This window comes from Chrysochloris asiatica, unplaced genomic scaffold (genome assembly GCF_000296735.1).
Source record: "Chrysochloris asiatica unplaced genomic scaffold, ChrAsi1.0 scaffold00077, whole genome shotgun sequence".
NCBI lineage: Eukaryota > Metazoa > Chordata > Mammalia > Afrosoricida > Chrysochloridae > Chrysochloris > Chrysochloris asiatica.
This window is the reverse complement of record NW_006408595.1, coordinates 1783621-1807902: the sequence shown is the minus strand read 5'-3', so window position 1 is coordinate 1807902 and position 24282 is coordinate 1783621. Positions and strand designations below refer to the sequence as shown.

Below are 24282 nucleotides of genomic sequence, written 5' to 3'. Positions count from 1 at the left end.
CAACCTGGATTTGCACTAACCCTGATTTTAAGCCATGTAGTATCCAGTATCCCCTTGTTCTGTTCAAACAACTGCCTCTGGGTATTAGGCAAGTTACATAACCTTTCATCTTTCTACACCTCAGTTTCTTCCTGTGCGAAATGCAATAATCATGTCTTTTCATAGCTTATTGTGAGGGTTAAGTAAAATGCCATAGCTGAAATACACCATTGAGGAACTATCATTTAGTAAATACTCAGTGTATGCAAATTTCTTATCTTTCTCTCAGATCTCCCACATCCTGCCTTTATTTTTCTCATCCACCTTTTAACTAATGTTTAAGCTAATCTAACGGGCTTTTGTTTTTTGTTTCTTTTAACAAGCACTAACTGAGAAAATAATTCCTTTTTAAAAGCCAACAGTCATCGTCTTTTTGCTTTTCTGTCTGGCACAGGTGGCAAACATCTTTTGGAGGTCTGATTTTTTCTAACCAGTTTATTCGCATAAAGACCACTGTCCCATCCTCTTCAATCTATGGATTTGGTGAACATGAACACCCATCCTTTAGGCATGCCATGAATTATGTCAAATATGGAATGTTCTCCAGAGATCAAGCACCAGTGGTAATGTGTGAATATAGTTTCTTAATACTAAAAATCTGTTTATGAAAAGAAAAATAGACAATGGAAAATAAGGAAAGTTTTCTATAAGGTGGCATGAATTTACTCTGAGAAATTCTTTTGGTTTAAATTTAATCAATCATAAGGCAAATTCAAAAAATATATATATCCTCTCATGATTTTTTATTACCAGTTTTCCTTTTACTTTCATCATGTAAATTACACTATTTTTTGCATGTCATTAATGATTGCTGTGTCATTGAGATAGGAAAATAAAATGATGATAAATCATCAAAAACCATATTAATTTTTTCTTTTGCAGGCATTTAGCAATCTCTACGGAGTTCATCCTTTTTATATGTGCATAGAGAATGATTTTAATGCTCATGGTATTCTTCTCCTGAATTCCAATGCCCAAGGTAATATGATTATCTGGCTAAATTAGAAAGATGCTAATGCACAATTTAAATGCTAATTTTGCTTTTTCTTCCTTTTAAAAATACTGATTAATTAATATAAAAAAAGACAGAAAGATTGTCTATAACTTAGCATTTTGTTTCAAACTGGAAAATTTTGTGGTGAAACATGTAAATAAATAGTCAGTAATCGATTACAAAATGCTGTTAAGGCACATAGTACTAAAGATACAACATGTAACTTGAAAAATCAGAAGCCATTGAATAAGCAGTCTGTTAGACATTTTGCTGAAGTGCAGTTTCACTAGATCCATCATAAGTCATAGCAAGGCAAGCTTTGTCAAGGCCACCTTACTGCTTAAATTAGTCTAGAAATATATAAAATATATTGCCAGTGCAGCAGCTTTTTAAAATTGTGTGTCTGAGACTAAACTCAAATAAACTCTCTCATGTGTGTGTGTGTGTGTGTGTTTGTGTATATGTATATATAAATGCAATAGATAACTTACTTGATGAACTCTTTAGTAAAGAAAGTGAAACTGAATGTAAAGAATTGTCACATTCTGGCAGATGCTTAGATGCTATCAGAGCTACCAGTAGTGCCTAATACAATTAGCCAAGGTAATATAAATAGTATAATTATTAAAACAGTGATCTCTGCCACTAATGTTATTTGAACTTCCTCTATACTTTTCTGTCTTTCTTCTCAGATGTCACTCTAAGCCCACATCCTTCTATAACATTCCGGACAATTGGAGGAATACTTGACTTCTACTTGTTTCTTGGACCAACTCCAGAAAATGTTGTCCAGCAGTACACAGAGGTGAGTACTGCACTTACTACTCTAAAATGAATGGTTAGCTAATTTATGAGTTACCTACCCTTTTGCTTTACAATCTCATGGCTGATTGTTTCCACTTTTAAGTAGAGGCTTCTGATTTGATTATAATTTTATTAATTAAAGGTTTTTAAGCCCTACATACCTTACCTTATCAAGGTGCTGTACTTAACACTTTGAAGAGAACGTTGGCATAATTTTGTCAGAGTTTTCCTAACACAAAATTGCACTTTCCAAAAATATTATAGTGTTCTAAACTGAAATCTCTCCATACCATATACTAACCAGGGGTATTAGTTTTATCTTTATGGATCCCTCATGCCCTGTGGCACTGGGTAATTCTCCCAAGAATACTCAGCTCCCAGTCACTTGATTCAATGTGTCGCATCTGAATTGGGTTCTGAGGGTGTTGGTGTTTAGAGGAAAACCTCTCAATAGAACAGAACTCATGGAAAACTATGCAGAAATGACGTTGGCTTATCAACTGTGTTCCCCTCCCTTCCTGTCCTTCAAGATGTTTCTTCAGGGACACAATTTCTATCCCTTCCCATATACCTGTGAGGTATATGGCACATAAGTAGTATCCAAACAGTTTAACACTCATTTCCCTTTAGACTCTCATTCTTCAAATGATCTCTTTTCTCAGTTCATCAAGTAACAAAATTCATAGGGATGTTTACAGTTCAAAAGAAGCTGCTTGGTAACTAAAATAATAAAATAATTATATTCTCTATACTAAGAGAACAAGAGAAGAAGGGCAGATATTTTGTGGGTCAGGGAACAGCCTTAGCAGAGTTGTTTTGATGCTACTTGTTAGAACGGCTTTTGTTATGATTGCCACTGAATCTGAGCAGCAGCAAATTCAAAGCTTAATAACAAAAAAACAGACCTTTCCTATTAAGAAATTTCCCAGTTCTTGAAGAGATTGGAGGCTGACTGATGAAGGTTATGGGGCCAACTGGGAAACATGGTCTGCACCAAATTTTGTGGCTTCAGAGATTTTATAATGAGTATATCACTTCACTTTTCCAAAGTCTACATACAGATACTTTTCTTTTGGGCTTAGAGAAGACTATTGAACAAGGTAAAAAATGGAGTTTCAGAAAAATCTGTATAAATCTGAAAGTGACCGCTATTTTCCTGTCTTTTTTTTTTGCTTTCTTGTTTCAGTCCTTCCTGTCCTTACCCCACTGCCCACTGCTGATACTTAGAGCAGGACTGAAGGGACTAGAGTAGTAACCTCACATGCCCTGCACCTCTCCTTTGGACAAACTGGTGTTGATTCTAAAAGGCTTTGAATAGCCAGTAAGAGGGGTATTAAAAAACAAGAAAAAGTTACTGCCATTTACCTTGTCTCCAGGGAAACCGTTCACTTACTTAAAGACAGTTTAACAAAAGAAAATAAACATTTTTATTTCATCTTATTTTAATTCTATTGATAATAAAAACTTTCCTTAATTTGCTTAGTAATATAGGGCAGGTGGTAAACTGGTTACACAAATCTGTAAAATTGGAATTATGAGTAAGAATCCTAGTGACAAACGGTCTGGGTTTCAATCCTGTCTCTGCTACTGACACACTGTAAATAATCTCAGGCAAGTTACTTACCGTCCCTGTTTCTTTCATTTTTTTCATCTGTAAAATAGGATAATTAAAGTACTTTCCTCATAAGGTTTCTGTGAGAATTAAATGAGAGATTACATAAAATGCAAGTACATTAACATTGTTGTTGTTGGTGGAGGTGTTAGGTGCCATTGAGTCAGTTGGTACCAACTCATAACGACCCACAACAAAACGAAATTCCTGTGCCAATTTAACAATTGGTGCTAAGATTGATCCCGTTGTTGTTGCCACTTGGCTAGTCCATCTAGTTGGGGGCCTTCCTCTTTTTTTCTGACCTTTCACTTTACCAAACATGATATCCTACTCCAGGGACTGGTCCCTCCTGACACTATATCTGAAGTACGTTGTTGTTAGATGTGGTCAAGTCACTTCTGACTTGAACAATCCCATGTAAAACGGAAAGAAACACTGTCTGGTCCTGTTTTCCTCACAGTTGTCATTATATTTGAATTCACTGTTGCAGCCACTGTGTCAGTCCATCTCATTGAGGGTCTTCCTCTTTTTTGCTAATGCTCCACTTTACCAAGAATGATGTCCTTTTCCAGGGCCTTGTCTCTTCTAATGACATGTCCAAAGTTGTTGAATGTTGTGATGTTGGTTCTGATTCATAGCAATCCTGTACAACGTTTTCAAGAAGAATCTGATGGGTTTAAACCACTGATCTTGTGGTTAGTAGTTCAGTGCTTAGCCTACAGCACCTTCAACAGGACTCCAAAGAGATGAAACCTTGCCATCGCCACTTCTGAGGAACATTCTGGTTGTACCATATCCTAGACAGATTTGTGTGTTCTTCTGGCAGTATTCTTTCTTAGCACCATAATTCAAATGTCTTGATTCTTCTGCAGTCTTCCTTATTCACTGACCAGCTTTCACATGCATATGAGGTAATTGAAAATACCATGGCTTGGGTCAGGCACACATCAATCCTCAAAGAGACACCTTTGTTTTATAACCTTTAGAGAGGTCTTTTGCAGCAGATTTGCCCGATGCACTACATCATTTTATTTCTTTACTGCTGCTTCCATAAGTGTTGAGTGCGGATCCAAGTAGAATAAAATCTTTGACAACTTCAGTCTTTTCTCCATTTATCATGTTTATTGAACCAGCTGTGAGGATTTTTATTATCTTTACATTGAGTAGTAATCCATAATGAAGGCTGTATTCTTTGACCTTCATCAGTAAGGGCTTCAAGATTCGTGGTAGACTTCACCATTAAGCTCCAATAAATTCCAAGAAACAGGAACTTTTCTTATATCATTGGACCTATCTGCAGCTTGATGGCCATGCTCTCACCAAACTCCACTTGCTTTACTTTTGAAACTCAGGTTCTCGTCTAATTCTTCAGACTTCTTTGGCTTAATCTCTTGATATTTTCCTACCCACTAAGTGTTGGTGTTCCTTGGGGTTTTCTGTTCTTTTCAAGGGTATTTTCCTAGTAATATCACATATATCTATGATGTAACCTACTATACATGTACTGATAAATTACATATCCCTGGTGGTACAGTGATAATATACCTGGCTGCCAGCTGAAAGGTCAGTGGTTCAAACACACCAGCTGTTTCAAGGGAGAAAGATATGGCAGTCTGCTTCTATAAAGACTGAAGTCTTGGAAACCCCAGGGGGCAATTTTACTCTGTCCTATAGTTTCACTGTGATTCAGAATTGGGACACAACAAATCACAACACACACAAATGAAACAACTGGTTTCATTTTTTTAAACCCCTAATCTTAGGCACTTGGATAGCTCAAATGATTTGTACTGGAAAGGAGCTCTGGTAGCGTAGTGGTTACGAATCGGGCTGCGAACCTTAAGGTCAGTGGTTCGAAACTACCAGCCGCTCCGCGGGAGAAAGATGAGGCTTTCTACTCCCGTAAGGATTTACACCCTTGGAAACCCTGTACAGGGTCACTATGGGTCGGCTCCGACTCGAAGGCACTTAACAACAAAAACAACTAACCTAAAGGTTGGCAGTTTGAATCAACCCAGTGGAAGAAAGGGCCTTGTGAGTTGCTTCCTTCCATAAGGGTTACAAACAAGAAATTCCTATGGAATAATTCATCTCTGTAACACATAAGGTTGCCCTGACTTATTACTGTTATTTTAAAAATCTCATATCTAAAGCTTTTTTTCACATCCCAACATATTTACTTCTAAATACTAAAAATGCATATGTCAGGTCCCATTGTCATCTCTAAAACAACATCCTATACTGAATTAATCATTGCTTTCTAAACTTCTTACTCAAGTCAGATAATTCTATTATACTCTTCTGAGTTAATGGAATTGTCACTAACATAAACAATCACCAAACAAAATATTTAAAAGTTATCTTCTCAAGCCTTTATTCCCTACAGCTCATGGGTTGAATCTGTCTTCCTATTTTCATCTCCAACACCATAGCCTTAACAATTTCATCTTCTCTTCTTAGGCTGTTATCAACCGGTTTTCTTGCTTCCTGTCTGGTTCCCCTACAAATCGTCTTCCACTTTGCTGCAAGGAGGATAGTTCTAAAATGGAAAGCCCACCTGTCCCTACTATGCTGCTAGAATCTAGCCATTATCTAAAGCAACATTGTCAGAAACATAATGCTAACTACAATTTTTAAAAATTTAGTATTCACTGTAAGAAAAAGTAATAAAAAAATAAGAAGGAAGCAGATAACATTAAATTCAATAATATATTTTATTTAATCAGTATATTCAAAACATTACTTTGGCATGTCATCAGCATAAAAATAATGAGACATTTTATATTTTTCTTGTTGTTAGGTGTTGTCGAGTGGGTTCCTACTAATAGTGACCCTATGTACAACAGAACGAAACACTGGCTGGTCCTGTACCATCCTTACAGTTTTTCTTATACATTGAGCCCATTGTTGTCCCCACAGTATCAATCCATCTCATTAGGGGTCTTCCTCTTTTTTGCTGACCCTCTAACAAGCATGATGTTCTTCTCCAAGAACTGGCCCCTTCTGATAATATGTCCAAAATATATCTCAATTTGGTATAACTACATTTCAAGGGCTTACATCCACTTGTGATTAATAGTTCCCATACTGGACTGCAGAGAACTAAAAGATTACAAGTTCAAATTAATTTGCTTGCCTCATGAAGGCCTTTCATTAGCTGATCCTACTCTCCATCTTTTACATCATCTCTACATACTCTGTGCTCCAGCCTCACTAAATTTTGCCAAGATCTACTATACAAGTATGCTTAGCATCCATTCTTGTACACATACTATTCATCATGTGATGCTATTGGATCAGCACTGGACTTCGAGCCACAAGGTTGGCAGTTCAAATCTAACAGCTGCTACTCAGAAACACTCCACAGGGTCACTATGAGTTGGAACTGACTCAACAGCACTTAACACCAACAACGTTCCCTTTAATTGGAAGGACGCCAATCTGATCTACTTGGTGATCTACTTCTTTATATCCTCTAAGGATCTTCAAAGGATCTCTGGTGGTGCAGTAGGTTAAGCATCGGGCTGATAATCATTAGGTTTCCAGTTCAAATCCACTAGCCACACAGTAGGAGAAAGATGAAGTTATCTGCTCCCACAAATGTTTACAGTCTTGGAAACTTTGTTGTTACGTAGAAACTTTAGGGAATACTTCATTCTTTCTTAATGGTCACTATGATGTGGAAGAAGTAAAGTTTCCAGGACAGTCATTTGCTGATGCAACACAACTCAAAATGAGAAGAAATAGCTGCAAACATCCATTAATAATTGAAATGTGGGATGCGACAAAAAAAGAAAAAATTCTCACAGCCACTGTACTAACTAAAATTGGTCAATGTTCAGTCATTTTAAGAATTATCACATGAGCAAGAACTGATGGTATTGAAGGAAGACGTCTAAGCTGCATTGAATGCAATGCCAAAAAAATAAGACTCAGGAATTGATAGAATACCAATTGAAATGTCACAAGAAACTAATGCAGCCTGGAAGCCATCCTTGACTATGCCAAGAAATTTCAAGACAGCTACCTGGCCAACCAATTGGAAAATATCCATATTTGTGCTCATTCCAAAGAAAGTGACTCAACAGGATGCAAACATCATTAAACAATATCTTCAATAAAATATCACATGTAAACAAAAGTTTGCTAAAGATAACTAACTCAAAGCCAGTTACAACAGTACATCAACAGGGAGCTGCTAGAAATTCAAGCTGGATTCAGAAGAAGATACAGAATGTGTGATATTGCTGATTAAGATGAAGCAGAGGATACCAGAAAGAAAATCCTCACAATCAGACCAATAAATTACATTATGATAAACAGGGGAAAAAATTGAAGTGGTCCAAGACTTCTTTTTGTTTGTATCAACAATCAATGCTCATGTAAGCAACCATCAAGAAATTAAATGACATATTGCATTAGACAAATTGCTGCAAAAGACCTCTTTAAAGTGTTCCAGAGAAAAGATGTGAGCTTGAGCATTAAGGTGCACCTGATCTAAGACATGATATTTTCAGTCACCTCATATGCATGTGAAAGCTGGACAGGAAGATTGTAGAAGAAATGATGCATTTGAATTATGATGATGGAGAAGAATTTTGAAAGCACCATGGACTGCCAGAAGAACAAATAAATCTGTCTTGGAAAAAGTACAAACCAGAATACTCCTTTGAACAGAGGCTGGTGTGATTTCATCCCTTGTACTTTGGACATATTATTTGCAGGGATCAATCCCTGGAGAAGGATATCATGTGTGGAAAAGTGGAGGGTCATTGAAAAGGATGAAGACCCCAACAAAGTGGATTGACACAGTGGCAGTAACAATGGGCTCAAGCATAAAATATTTGTGAGATTGGCACAGGGCTGGGAAGTGTTTTGTTCTGTTTTGCATAAGGTTGCTATGAGTGGCCACCGACTTGACAATACCTAACAACAACATGAGTCAGAATTGTCTTGATGACAGTGGGGTTAGCAATGTGCTTGTTCTATAAGTTTCCTCTGTGAAGTCTTTCTATGCCGTTATGCTGAGGAACCACCCACCCACCCTGTACTTCCACACCTTGTTACTGATACTACAGTATGAACAAAAGCTTGCTTTATCTAGTGCCCTTCTTATCCTAGCTTCCCAGTCAGTTGTAGGTGAATACAAATTCTTTCTAATGCAGAATCAGGTATTGTGAAGTTTGTCATTGTTTGGTATAAAGAGGCGGCACATTGAACCAGTTTGTTTGTTGTTGTTGTTTTTTAATTTCCAGGTCTTTACCCACATAATGAGCAATTTATTTTTATTATTCTTCCAAGAATTTACAAACTTACTTTTTTTTAGCATACACCTTACGGAAATTATATTGTCCATAGTTGTTTTGCATTTCTTTTCTAACACTAAAAACTCAACAAAATTAACCTTGAGAACAGAAGACAATGAAGAATTTCAGTTAATTAATTTGCTAATTGTTTTTTAATTGGCTTGTGCTTTTTCTTTAATCATGACACAAATGGCTTGTAACCAAGGTTCTAGCATAATGGGACTGTAAATTTTAATTTACACTATTAAAAAGAACATCTACGTTTCTAAATAAGCATGCTCTTTGGTGAATATTCTGGATCCTTCATTATGGGGTGGCTGTTATTTTTGTTGCTATGCGCCATGGAGTTGGTCCCTACTCATAGCGACCCTGCATAGGGTCTCTAAGAAGCAGCTAGGATATTTGAACCAATGACCTTGTGGTTAGCAGTCCCAAACTTATCTTGCAGTGCCACCCATGGACCCTTTACCAAGAGGTTAGGAAATAGTTTTTCAAACATGCATTTCTTTTTACTTGATATCAAGTGTCAAATTGTGCAGAAAATCCCCAGTACTTAGCAAAAATAACCACTTTAGCAGTGTTTTGAAAATCTTTCCAAATGTGTTATCTGAACATGCACACATACATCTGCATTTTCTATTTCTTGAATAAATGGGGTCCTACTATAACTATTTGAGTCTTGGTGTGGCACTGTGGGTTAATGCGCCAGACTGCAAAGCCCTTTGAACTGCAAGGTTGGTAGTTCAAGCTCACTAGCTGCTCCTCGGAAACCCTATACAGGGTCACTATGGGTCAGAACCGACTCGATGGCACTTAACAACAACTATAATTATTTGTTGTGGCTCAAACCTCTACTTTTCCTCTATGTGCTAGACATATTTCCATATCAATATATAGAGATCTACTTTATTCTTTTAAAGGGTATATCTATTGATATTTTTGTTCATTTCAATTTTTTACTATCATAAAGAATGTTGCAGCAAAGACCTTTGTACATGGGTAGGATATCTCCCTATAGGTGAAATAAATGCATCAAGAATACACACATTTAGTATTTTATAAATATTGCAAATATCCCCCTTCATAAAAACATACACTTGCATGTAAAGTCTAAAGAAAAGCAGTTGGACCTTAAGACACTGAAATTTGTTAGGGAGAAGAGCACCGGTCAGGCATTGGAAGAATTGGTTCCTCGTCCCTTTCGGATGCTTTAATTCACTCTGCGATGTGCCTGGCATCAGTCATTTAACCTCCTGCCTCTCTAGGTTCTTTAATACTAGCTCTCAAAAATGCTAATAGTGTTTCTAACTTGGGCATCCAGCAAGTAGTAGAATTCAACAGGCTTAGTATTCGCTTTAAGAAGACTGCATTTCTAAATCAATCCATTAAATCACTGTTTGCCTGAATTCAAGAAGCTCTAGTGGTGTAGTGACTAAAGCATTTGTCATCTAACTGAAAGAAAGGTCAGAAGTTTGGGCCCACCAGTACTCTGTAAGAGAAAGATGGGACATTGTGCCTCTGTAAAGATTTACAGCTTTGGACACCCTGTGGAGCAGATCTACTCTGTCCTGTAGGGTTGTTTTGATTCAGAATCAAACTTGTGCAGAAAATCCCCAGTACTTAGCAAAAATAACCACTTTAGTGGTTTGATTTGGTTTGCCTAAAGTACTTAAGAATGAAGCCAAATGCAGAGAAAAGCTAAGACCTCAGAGCCCCACTCAGATTCCCATAAGTCAGTACTGCATTCAGTACTTTCTGTTTAAATGCTGTTTGGCTCAACAAACTGCTTTTGGCTGCATATCTGAGTCTGGGAGTGATTCCAGGCAGGAGGTAGACAATCAGTTAGCAAGCAAGGAGAAAGGCCAAGTGCTTGACAGAGTCACTTCACAAGCATTCTTGCAGAAAATGCTGTGTTACCAGACCAACCTGTTTTTTGGTACACACAGGTGTAGATTTTTCATACAAAGGAGATTTAATTTCTCAAACTTGTACCAGAGCCTCAAACTAGCAGTTATTTATGACATTATGACTAGGGATATAAATGTTTGTTTGGTTCTGTGAGGTGGTGGTGGTGAGAAAATCCATGCTTTGATCTATCTGACACCAGGTTTTGCTGGATAGAGAAAGTAACTAAAGGAATAAACATTTAATTTCAAAGGAAAGAGAGAAAAACAAAAGATGTTCAAACCAAGATTTTGAAACTCAGAGGCTGAGAGGGAAATTGTGACATGACAAAAGAATGCCCATGGTTATTCCTACACTGCTGGTGCTTCAGCTTTGTTATGTATTAGAATCACTTCGTTTTGAAAAATATTGATATGCAAGGCACACTCCCAGAGATTCTTGTTTAAGCTATGTGGTGAACAGCTTGCATATCTGGAGTTTAAAAAGCTCCCCAGGTGAATCTAATGCACAACATAGTTAGGGAACTAGCGCTCTAGTCCTCTGCCATCCAATATGAGAGCCACTAAGTCCTGGTGTGGCCCTGCTGTGAGCTAATGCATCAGACTGCAGTCTTTTGAACTGCAAGGTCACTGGTTCAAGCTCACCAGTTGCTCCTTAGAAACCCTACACAGGGTCGCTATGGGTTGGAATCGACTCGATGGCATTTAACAACAACAACAAGGAGCTCTGGTAGTGTAGTGGTTATGAATGGGGCTGCGAACCTGAAGGTCAGCATTTCGAAACTACCAGCTGTTCCGCATCAGACAGATGAGGCTTTCTGCTCCCTCAAAGATTTACAGCCTCAGAAACCCTGTACAGGGTCGCTATGAGTCGGAACCAACTCCCCAGCGCATAACAACAACAACATGATAGCCACTAGCCACATGTGGCTGTTTAGTACTTTAAACATTGTCTAGATCAGTGTAGCTTGTGGGTTAATGCGCTGGTCTGAGAAGTCAATTTAAACCACAAGGTTCACGGCTCGCCACCGCTTCCTGGAAACCCTACACAGGGTTGATATTTAATAACAACAGATCAAATTGAGAGGTGCTCAAAGATTTATGGATCTCTTTCAATCAGCCGGGCCAGGTAGTTGTCTTCCAAATTTCTTGGCAGAGATGAGTGAGTGTTTCCTGTGCTGTCTCATTTTCTTGAAAGATTTCAATTTTTATTCCATTAGTTCCTGGTACCTTGTTCTTTGCCAATTCCTTCAATGCACTTTGGACTTCCACCTTCAGGATCATTGGCTCTTGATCATATGCTACCCCTTGAAATGGTTGAACATTAACCATTTCCTTTTGGTACAATAACTCTGTACATTCCTTCCATCTTCTCTTGATGTTTTCTGCATCATTCAATAATTTGCCCAGAGAATCTTTCAATAACAAAAGTCGAGGCTTGAATTTCTTATTCAGTTCCCCCAGCTTGAGAAATGCTGAGCGTGTTCTTCCTTTTTGGTTTCTGATTCCAGATCTTTGTTGTAATATTTGGCTTTATCTTCTTGAGCTGATCTTTGAAATTTTCTGTTCAGCTCTTGTACCGCTTCATTTCTTCCATTTGCTTTAGCATCACTACATTGGAGAACAAGTTTCAGTGTCTCTTCTGACATCCATTTTGACCTTTTCCTTCTTTCTTGTCTTCTCAATGACTTTTTGCTTTCTTCATGTATGATATTCTTCATGTCATCCCACAACTCTTCTGGTGTTTGGTCTTTAGTGTTTAATGTATCAAATCTGTTCTTCAGATGATCTCAAAATTCAGGTGTGATATATTCAAGGTCATATTTTGGCTCTCATGGACTTGTTTTCATTTTATTCAACTTCAGTTTGAATTTGCATATGAGCAATTGATGGTCTGTTCCACAGTCTGCCCCTGGCCTTGTTTTCACTGAAGATATGGAGCTTTTCCATCTTCTCTTTCTGCAGATATAGTCAATTTGATTTCTATGTATTCCATCTGGCAAGGTCCATGTGTATAGTCTTCTCTTATACTGTCTAAAGAAGGTATTTGAAATAAATAAATCATTGGTTTTGCAGAATTCTATCATGCATTCTCCAGCATCATTTCTATCACCAAGGCCATATTTTCCGATCACTGATCCTTCCTCTTTGCTCACAACCTTTGCATTCCAGTCACCAGTAATGATCAATACATCATGATTGCATGTTTGATCAATTTCAGATTGAAGAAGTTGGTAGAATTCTTCTACGTCATCCTCACTGGCTTTAGGGGTTGGTGCGTAAATTTGAATAATAGTGGTATTAACTGGGCTTCCCTCTAGGCACATAAATATTATCCTATCACAGACAGTGTTGTACCTCATGACTGATCTGGATATGTTCTTTTTGACGATGAATGCAACACCATTCTTTTCCATTTGTCATTCCCAGCATAGTAAACCATGTAATTGTCAGATTCAAAATGGCCAATACCAGTCCATTTCAGCTTACTAATGCCTAAGATATCGATGTTTATGTGTTCTATTTCATTTTGACAACTGCCAATTTTCCCAGATTCATACTTCATACATTCCATGTTCCGATTTTCAGTGGAAGTTTAAAGCTGTTTCTTTTCATTTTAAGTTGTGTTCCATCAGCAAATGAAGGTCCCATGGGCTTTTCTCCCATGGGCTTTACTCCATTCGTCTTATCATGGTCAACTCTACTTTGAGGAGGCATCTCTTCCCCAGTCGCATTTTGAGTGGTTTCCAACCTGAGGGACTCATTTTCCGGCACTATATTGACAATGTTTCTCTGCTATTCATAAGGTTTTCAGTGACTAAATATTCGGAAGTAGTTCGTCACTCTTTCTTCCTAATCTGTCTTTGTCTGGAAGCTTATCTGAAACCTGTCCACCATGTGTGACCCTGCTGGTATTTAAAATACCAGTGGCATAGCTTTCAGAATCACAGCAACTCACAAGTCACCACAGTACGACAAACTGACAGACGAGTGGTGGCTGTTTGGTTTTAAGTGGAAACTGTCACTTTAAATTTCAAGGAGATCTGTGTGCATGTGTAATAGAACCCCCTAGGGGAGGGGGGTGGGGTGTCCATTCGGTCAGGTATCCCCTTTAGTCACCAGAATGAAGGTGCACAGACAGTGAGAAACCAATGAACAGATAACCAAGAAAAAGAAAGTCCACACCTGTATCTCCGTGGTTCTGTTAGGCATTTGTGGCTGTTCTGATCCTTCCCCTGCTTGGTCTCTCCCAAGATGGTGGCTCCGGGAGCAGCTGAGCATCTTGAATTAGAAAGCAATGGATTTCTTGACTCTGCTACAAATTTCCCTAGCTGTAAGCCTTCCAAACTTCTAAATATTTCTTTATATGTGGTTCAGAGTTCTAGTACCATTCCCTGAGCGTTCTTGGTCCAATATTATGTATTGTTGTGGACAGAGCTCCTTACTGCATGTCTACCCGATCTGACATCTTGAAATCCAAAGAGAGGATTTAAACTTGCTGAAAGTGAAGAGGACTTAAAACATTAACTGATCAAAGATCAAAGAGCACAGTCTTCGATATGGATTACATCTCACTGTAAAGAAAACAAAAGTCCTCACAACTGGACCAATAAACAACATTCTTATCAATGGAGAAAAGATTGAAATTGTTAAGGACTTCATTCTTCTTGGATCAACTATCAACACTCAAGGAAGCAGCAGTCAAGAAATCAAACGATGTATCGCATTATGCAAATCTGCTGCACAAGACCTTTTTCAAGTGTTGAAGAGTAAAGATGTCAGCTTGAGGACTAAGGTGCACCTGACCCAAACCATGGTATTTTCAATAACCTCACATGCATGCGAAAGCTGGACAGTGAATAGGGAAGACCATAGAATAATTGATGCTTTTAAGTTATGGTGTTGGAGGAGAATATTGAAAGTGCCATGGCTGCCAAAAGAACCAATAGATCCGTTTTGGAAGAAGTGCAGCCAGAGTGCTCCTTGGAGGCCAGGATGTCCAAATTTCATCTCTCATAATTTGGACATATTGTCAGGAGGGACCAGTCACTGAGAAGGATATTATGTTTGGTAAGGTGGAGGGTCAGAGAAAAAGAGGAAGACCCCCAAGAAGATGAATTGGCCAGGTGGCAGCTTCGATGGACTCAAGCATGGCAAAAGTAGTGAAGTTGACCCAGGATCGGGCAGTGTTTCATTCTGCTGTGCATAAGGTCACTATGGGTTGGTACCGACTCGGTGTCACCTAACAATAACAGCAACAACAAAGACTTAATATTTTAAAAAGTGTAATGTATTGCATTAATATTCTTTTATGTCATAAGGATTATTAATATTAGAATGTTAATTTTTGGATTTATTTATTTAAATAAGACATTATTAAATTAATTTTTATTTGTTATTCTTTATTCTTTTTAATATGGTACTGTTGCTGTTAAGTGCTGTCAGGTTGGTTCCAAGTCATAGTAATCTTGTATAAGGTTTCCAAAGAGTGGCTGGTGAGTTTGAACCACCAACTGACCTTTCGGTTCAAATTGAACTTGAGGTCAAGTGCTCATCCTACAGAACCACAGCAGGACTCCATAATATAGTCCTAGAAACTTTACAATGATATATGTGGCATGTATTTGTAGCTATCCTTATACTATCTTAGTCAAGTCTCTAATGATGTCTGTTCAGTCACATATGATTGAACTCACACCGAGTTCGAGTTCATGCTGGGTATTTATTTTGTTTGATTTTTATTTCTCTTGTGTACAATAATTTTCCCCCATTATATATAGTCAGTAACTCTGAAAAATATAATTATCAAGACTAGAGTTATCTGCTGCCTTTTTTTTTTGGTCATGTTATAATGCTAAGCAATTTCATCAACTATATTTTTCTGTTCTACAAACTGTGTCTAAAAATTGCAAGGAACAATTTCTACTTTCAAATAGTTTATTCATATGCCTTAAGCCTTCTATCAAGTCACTGTTTTCGTCTGTGGTGAATGAAATGTATGTGGAAAGACATTCTCCAAATAGAAAACATCATGTGACTGATTCCTAGTGCAGCACACAGCCCCTCTATTGGAGTACTAGAGGGATATGATAGTTTAATCAGCCTTCTATGAACATTAAACATGCCAGAAATTTGGCAGTTTGAACCCATCCAGCAGTTGGACGGAAGAAAAACCTAAGGATAAGTTATTTTTCCTAGCAGTGGGAAAGCCAGACGGCATAGTTTTCTCAGAACAAATTTACAGGGAAATAGACAGAAGTTTAAAAATTTTTTTATGATAATGAAATTCATTAATGAAATCTACATTCTGTCAGATAATTAGTATACTGCTTGGTAAAACAATTGTTATTATTAATTTCTATCTTAATCACTTTGATGCTTTGCTCACCTGCTTCTTCTCAGTTATACTCTGAGTTCGTGTGCACAAAAAGAAAAAAGTGTTAGGCCTCTGCCCTTTGCACTCTTTCCTTTGTTTCACTTTACCTTCAATATCGCATTTACTGGGAGATGAGAAAAGGCACAAACCAGATAGCTTGAGGGGAGGATTTTCATCAGCCTTTATGATTAATTTCATGGCTCTAAAAATTGCCCATCATTATAAAAAGGAAACTCCAATCCACATTTATGGACCAACTAGAAGGATCACAAAACAGCTGAATTTTGTGACACAAAGGAAAATTCTAAAGTGATAGTTTAAATTGATCTACTTTGCTCAATTGTGGCTAAGAAAATAATCATAAGGTAATCACACAGACTTTAAAAAACCAAACAAAAAAGAGCATGATAATACATTAGCTTGGAGCTTCAGTAGCTTGAGTAATTTTGAGTTGGAGTTTTATTTTCTCTGCAGGCTATGAACTTTGGAAATTTTAAATTTCAGAAAGTCTTAGAATGTTAATAAAATTATATTCCAAGAATCCCTTTTGAACTTTGCTTTAAACAGGATGTGACACTACATGGAAAGTTATTAAAGATTTTAAGTACTCCTGTTGAGGAGTTAGATTTTCTGACCTATCTGCAGCATCTACTGTTATTGTTGTTAGGTGACACTGATTTGATCCCAACTCATCGTAATATCATGTGACACAGTAGAACTTCTCCCAGAGTGATTTCTAGGTTATAATCTTTATGGTGTGCTACTATGGGGTAAGCATTGTACTGCTAACTTCAAGGCTAGCAGTTAGAACCCACCAGCTGCTCTTGGAAACCCTATGCTGGGTAGCTATAAGTCAGAACCAACTCAACAGCACACAACAACAACAACTTTTATGGAAGCAAATCCTTAGGTCTTTCTTCAGCAGAACCACAAGGTGGGTTCAACCTGCCAACTTTCTGGTTAATTGTTGTTGGTTTTGTTCAGTGCCATTGCGGTGGTTCCGACTCATAGTGACCTTGTCTGGATAGGGAGTAGACAGCCTCATCTTTCACCTGTGGACCAGCTTGCAAACTTGAACCATGGACCTTGTGGTTTACAATCCAGTGCATATAGTGAAGCACTAATTGTTTATGCTAAGGAGCTCTGGTAATGTAGTGGTTACAAATTGGGCTGCTAATCTCAAGGTCAGCAGTTTAAAACTACCAGCTGTTCTGCAGGAGAAAGATGAGGCTTTTTGCTCTCATAAAGATTTGTAGCCTCGGAAACCCTGTGCAGTGTCGCTATGAGTCAGAACTGACTCCACAGTATTTAACAACAACAACAACAACAATTGTTTATGCTACCAGGGATCCTTTTGTTTGTATACTAAGCCCTCTATATTCATTCTTTTAATTATGCATGAAACTCAGGAAGAGTTGAGTGGCCACATTCTTCAATTTTGTGTTAGCTTAAAATGAACATCTGAAATTTTCTAAGACGGCAAATCCTAGGGTAGTTAAACCTTGATTGTTCCATCTTGCCTTTCCTATATTCTATATTCACATGTACAATTGGGTCAATTTATGTAACTGTTTTGAGCTTCCACTTTCTTCATTTCTAGAAATCAGGTTATAACCCTGCCTTACATAGTTCTTAAGATTAGAAATATTCATCAGTGCCTAGTGTCTAGCAAAGGATCTTGTATACTAATGATTGGTAACGCTCATTCTTATTCTGAGATATTTAAAGTTTGTCAGAAACAAAGAAGACATTACATTTCGCAATCACAATGACTGATTATAATATATAAGCGGGAGGCAGTTTAATGTAGGACAGTGACTCTCAGGCTGAATTGCACAATTTCAAACTATTCCTACAATTAGTATTTGTAAGATGTTGAGAAAGTTTTTAAATCTTTCACCTCCATTTTCCTCATCTGTAAAATGAAGTGACTCATAGTACCTGCTCTGGGTAAAATTATCCAGTAAACAAGGTAAGCACGGCTTACTTGTGCTTACTTACAACCTGTAGTGAGCAGTTGCACAAAGATATAATGAAACCCATATGAAATTATTCAGTGCAGATCAGTAAGCAAGCACAAGTAAGCCTGAATTTACCTTGCCAACTGGGTATTCTGTTTTGTCACGGATTATACATTTGAAAAGAAACTTTGAATCTGCAGAAAGGTGTTGTGGGTTTGGGAGACAGATGCCAGTCATATCTAGAAGCAAAATGTTTGATCTGGTGAGAAAATGTGAAAGTTTTTAATAGAGATTAGCAAGTAAGCACAAATAATCCTGTGCTTACCATGCTTATTGAATAATCTAGCACTCTACATATCCTATAACATTATTGTAGAATCAAATGAGGTAGAACATATGAAGCCCCTAGAACACAGTTCCTGACTATAGAAAGGTATATTCTTGGTACTCAATAAATGTATTGTTACATACTTAAGTCATGATTGGAGAAAGCTCTGACTCAGATGGAAGTGGCAATTTGTAGAAAGGAAAGAAAAACTTTAGAATTTCCTTGGAATGCCAAAATATATTGGGCTATGAGAAGCCAACATAGGTTGCCATGGTCTCCCATCTAAGTACGAACCAGGCCCCACCCTGTTTAGTTTCCGAGATCAGATGAGATTGGGCTCTTTCAGGGTGGTATAGCCAGAGACACATGGGTTGGAATGGTGACTGTGTGTGATGAATATTACAGAAACAGTACAACTTGCATTTTACACTATTGCATGTACCTTTTTAGTTAATTCTTGGTTGGCTTTGAGAGATAATAATCAATGTATGCAAAGCAGACTATCATTCCTACTTTAAAAGTGAAGAAACTGAAGAAACACTTAACAGAGACAAGCATGTATTTTATCTCCAAATTTGAGTTATTTTTAATCATTATATTACACTAACTATGTTGTTGTTGTTGTTAGGTGCCGTTGAGTCTGTACCGACTCATAACGACCTTATGTACAGCAGAACGAAACACTGCCTGATCCTGGGCCAACCTCACTACTGTTGCCACGCTTGAGTCCATTGATGCTGCCACTTGACCAATCCATCTCGTTGGGGGTCTTCCTCTTTTTCTCTGACCCTCCACCTTACCAAACATGATATCTTTCTCCAGCGAATGGTCCCTCCTGACAATATGTCCAAAGTATGAAGGATGAAGTTTGGCCATCCTAGCCTCCAAGGAGCATTCTATATACCTCTTTAAAGTGTTCAAGAGCAAAGATGTCAGTCTGAGGACTAAGGTACATGTGTCTGACCCAAACCATAACATTTTCATGTGTCTCATATGCATATTAAAGTTAGACAGTATATAAGGAAGACCATAGAAAAATGGGTGCATTTGAATTCTGGTGTTGGAGAAGAATATTAAAAGTACCATGGACTACCTGAAGAACAAACAAATCTGTGTTGGAAGAAATAGAGCCAGAATGCTTCTTAGAAGCCAGGATAGGGAGCTCATCTCTCATACTTTGGACATGCTATAAGAAGGGACCAGTCCCTGGAGAAGGACAAAGTGGAGTATTAGTAAAAAAAGAGGAAGACCCTGTACCCCAAGGAGATTGACATAGTGGCAGCAGAATTGGACTGTAATGTAACAACTGTTGTGAGGATAGGGCAGCACCAGGCAGTGTGGCGCATAGTATTGCTGTGAGTCAGAACTGAGTTTCTGACATCAACAACAGTCTATGAAATGGTGTTAGTAAATACCTATAACTAATCTCTTGGATTTTAAATTATGTTCTTTTAACTCTCTACTGTTTTAATCCCTTTCCAAAAGAATCTTTCTCAGGGGATTTTTTTTCCAAGGTACTTTTATCCCAATATAAACAATTTATATAGACAGAGCTTTGAAAATATTTTAATTAGGTATTAGTTTGCAGTGCTATGCCTATAAAATTAAATCTTGATTAACTGGAGAGTATTTTTATTAGATGATATTTTTGTATGCAAAGCACTTGAAAATATGTATTTTTAAAAATAATATCTTTGATGACTGGAGTATTGATGCATTCTAGGTGGTTCTTAAATCGATTTCAAGTTACAAAGGTTGTTATTTTCTCTGAGGGTTCATAAGGACATTTTTCTTTTTTATGATATCAGCAGTGACTTATTTTTCACTTTTGAGAATTTGCATAGCAGTGCAGAAATTGCATTAGTTTTCTTTTCACCTTTGTGAAAAACAATTTTAATGAAAGAATTCCCTCTTTAAATTTCAGGATTTTTAGGTTAGATTTTCACTCTTTAAGTGTATATAATAAATTAAAACTCATTTAGTAGATAGTGATCTATAGATGTATATATTCTAATTTGGGCATAACTTCAGAATATGTCTAGGTATCGGTCTCTATATCACAGGATTCTTGGTTGCTGAAGTCTCAATATTTGTCCTGTATGTAATCAGACTTCAGGGCTCCTTGACCTTTTGCTGCTCTTTGAGTTTGAAATAAGGTCTTGTCTCTTATACAAGCAACCATTTATAATTTGATGAAAGGGTGCACTTCTGTTGATAAATCATTGCTCAGAAACCACATGAACACAGAAACACAGGAGACTTAGGTTTTTAAAAAATTTTAAATAATCCAGTTCCTATTTCCTGCTACCTAAAATCCTTTCAGGTTAATAATATTTTCTGCTTTTTCCTATACTCTCCTTCAAGAAATAGAGCAGCTCATTTTTGCAAAGGCTCTCAAAGTGCTCCTACGTAATTCTTTCAGTTTATTGCTAGATGGTTCACACAGTTATTTTGGACTAAACAAATCAAATTATTGGTTTAGAAAAACCCTAAGGGTAAGGCCAGTTATTTTATCCAATGGGGCTCTTTTCAGTTCAGCCTGTCACTCGATGAACACAAAAACATGTGATGTTTTTGTCAGTTGGAGCCTATTTGTGTTTACTGCACCTTTCCAGACCACACAGAGAGGGTCCAGTGGTCTTCCAGTGCAGAGGCCACAACTAAATACTTACGGGGTTAGGAGATAAAGTGAAAAAGTAGAGTAGGGATGAGGGGTGGGGAATGTGTGAAATGGGGAGAAGATCAAAAAGAATATTCCTGAATGGGGATGTGTATATATATATTTGTTATTGTTGTTGTTGTTAAGTGCTGTCGAATAGGTTCTGACTCATAGCGACTGTGTATAGGGTTTCCAAGGAGCAGCTAGTGGTTAACAGTAAAGTACTTATCTTACAACACCATACAAAGAATCTATAGATAGATAATTAGACAGACAGACAGACAGACAGAGAAATTTATTGTATTAAAAGTATATATGTAGTTGTTAAGTGCTTCAAGTCAGTTCTGAAGCATAGGGATACTGTGTAGAGTTTCCAAGGAGCAGCTGGTGGGTTTGAACTGCTGACCTTGTGGTTCACAGTCTAGTGCTGATCCAACAGCGCCACACCAGAAGTCCAAAAAAGTATGCATAGCAAAATATTAAAATATTGCCAAGTCAACATTTCTTATATATGCACTTCAGTGACATTGACTACATTCACTATGTTGTACAAATTGACTCGACAGCACTGAACAACAGCAAATTCATTTCTGTTAGTTACTTTTACTATTCTTTTAGGCATGTGTATTCTTCATTCTTCCTGAATGTCAACACTCACCTGAGACCTTAGTTGTTTCTCCTACCCATACTCCTGTGGCATATAAACACCACCTGGTTGCTCTCACTGAAATATCCACGTGCTCCTTCTATTGGTAGTCCCAGAATTCAATATCAGATCCATTCAGGCTCAGACCATCTTGAGAACTACTTCTACTTTTTATAGACTTCTACTGTGTTTTTTTCTTTACTTTAAGCCTGTTTATCTTTTTCTAGAATTTCTCTAAAGTTATCATGCACCACGGGTGTAGTTTTTCAACTGACAACTACAGTTAAACTCTTAGAGTTTTTCAACTGACAAAATTTTTGAAATGTCTTTTCTTTGAATTTTGGTGAAGACATGAGGTAGATTGAGAGTGCGATAGTTCTGAGTTCACCTATTTCTAATTTATAGAAGATAGTCAATTACTAAAGAAAAGAAACATACTGAGCATGGAGTTAGTATCTGATTTTTAAAAATCATGCCTTCTTTTCTTAGCTCATTCCTATATACTATTTTGGACTCCTGGTGTGGCACTGTAGAATAAAGCTGCCTTGAACCTCAAGGTTCAAAGTCACCAGCAGTTCCTCAGAAACCCTACACAGGGTCACTATGAGTTGGAACCAACTCAATGACACTTAACAACAAAAGCAACAGACTATTTTGTTTTGGTATTGTGTAAAAATAAAATGTCCTGTTTTTCTTTCATTGCTGGTTTTGGGGCTCCACATCTTAGAGGGTCTCCCAGAAATTTCCTTTTTTTTTTTTTAAAGTTTTTCTAAGCTTATCCTTGGTTAGGTACACGATCTGTTAAAAGTAGAGAGTTGGGACTAATGTTTTAAAATTAATTTGTGCCTACATGTTAATGAAAGAGTGACTGATCTTAAACTCATGAATACAAAAGAGAGAGAGAACCTGAGAAGACAGTATATAGCATTGCTATAGGACAGAGGAGAACAGCCCATATAGTTTCCAATGCTGTAGTCTTTACAGAAGCAGTCTTTCACATCTTTCTGTCACTCAGAAGCTGGTTCCTTTGAATTACTGACCTTTTGGTTAGTAGCAGAGCACTTAGGACCTCAATTACATAATAATTAGATTTCTTGATATTTATGGAGCGGTGTTTACATGTTATTGTATTCATTCACATAATGACCTCACTTTATGGATGAGGAAACTGATAGTTGGAGAGTTGTGGCCACACAGAGTAAGACAAACCGCAGAGGAAGGATGTGAATCCCCGGCTATTGACTGCAGAACCCATACTTGAAACCAGTATATTTTCAGCCAGACTGAGACGTTCAAGTTCAAATCTGTCAACAAGCAAGTCAACAAATAATTACCTGGGTCATTCAGACAAACTCTGTGGTATCGTTAGAGATGTAAATTTTAGGCTATTGTGTTAAGAAAACAATTGCAAGCTTAGGAAGCAATTTTTTTTTTTACACAACAGTTTTTTCCATTCTTTGTTTTTTAAATTGCTATAAAAATAAAAAAACAACATGTAATAATAAAAACCAAATATATGTGCAGTTACAAAAATCATTAGAAAGAAATGATCCTTCCTCTAGTCACATACTATTGAGGGAGGCACTTTTTTAGTATTTCAGCTAGTGATTTTTTTCCATATCATTAAATAAAACATTTCAACGTGCTTCTTTTGTTGTAGTCTCTATATTGTTGTTGTTAGGTGCCATCCAGTCAGTACCGACTCATAGCAACCCTATGCACAACAGAAGGAAACAATGCCAAGTCTTGTGAGAACCTCCCTATCATTGCTACATTGAGTCCATTGCTGTTGCCGCTGTGTCAATCCATCTTGTTGGGGGTCTTCCTCTTTTTCTCTGACCCTCCATTTTAACAAGCATAACATCCTTCTCCAGGGACTGCTCCCTCCTGACAATTATGTCTGAAGTATGATAGACGAAGTCCAGTTCTTCCAACACAGATTGGTTTGTTCTTTTGGCAGTCCATGGTACTTTCAATATTCTCCTCCAGCACCATAACTCAGATGCATCAATTCTTCTACGGTCTTCCTTATTCACTGTCCAGCTTTCACATGAATATCAAGTTATTGAAAATACCATGGCTTGGGTCAGGTGAACCTTAGTTCTCAAATTGACATCTTTAACTCTTCAACACTTTAAAGGGTCATGTGCAGCAGATTTGCCTAATGCAATATACATTGTTTGATTTCTTGACTGCTTCCATGAGTATTGGTGGTGGATCTGAGCAAAATGCTGTCTTTGACAACTTCAATCTTTTCAATATTTACATGGATGTTATTTATTGTTACAGTGGTGAGGACTTTTTTTTTTTTTTTTACATTAATGCACAATCCATAAAACGGTGGTCTTTGATCTTCATCAGTAAGTATTTTAAATCTTCTTCATTTTCAGCAAGCAAGGTTGTATCATCTACGCATCTCAGGTTGTTAATGAGTCTTCTTCTAATCCTGATGCCACATTTTTCTTCATATAATCCAGCTTCTCAGATTATGTACTCAGAATTCAGATTGAATTAATATGGTGACAGAATACAACCCTGGCACACACCTTGCTTAATTTTAAACCATTGGTATTCCTAGTTCTGTTTGAACAATTGACTCTTGGTCCATGCACAGGTTCCTCATTAACACAATTCAGTGTTCTGGAATACTAA

General features: G+C 37.4%; 1 protein-coding gene across 1 annotated transcript in view; it reads left to right on the top strand.

The window, feature by feature from the left end:
* Positions 1–151: 151 nt before the first annotated feature.
* Positions 152–24282, top strand: part of LOC102837339 (maltase-glucoamylase, intestinal-like) — a 202228-nt gene continuing 178097 nt past the window's right edge. The window contains exons 1-4 of the mRNA XM_006865343.1: positions 152–171; positions 434–599; positions 922–1018; positions 1726–1838. Of these exons, the coding sequence (XP_006865405.1) occupies positions 152–171; positions 434–599; positions 922–1018; positions 1726–1838 (396 nt within the window). The remainder of the gene's footprint in view (positions 172–433; positions 600–921; positions 1019–1725; positions 1839–24282) is intronic.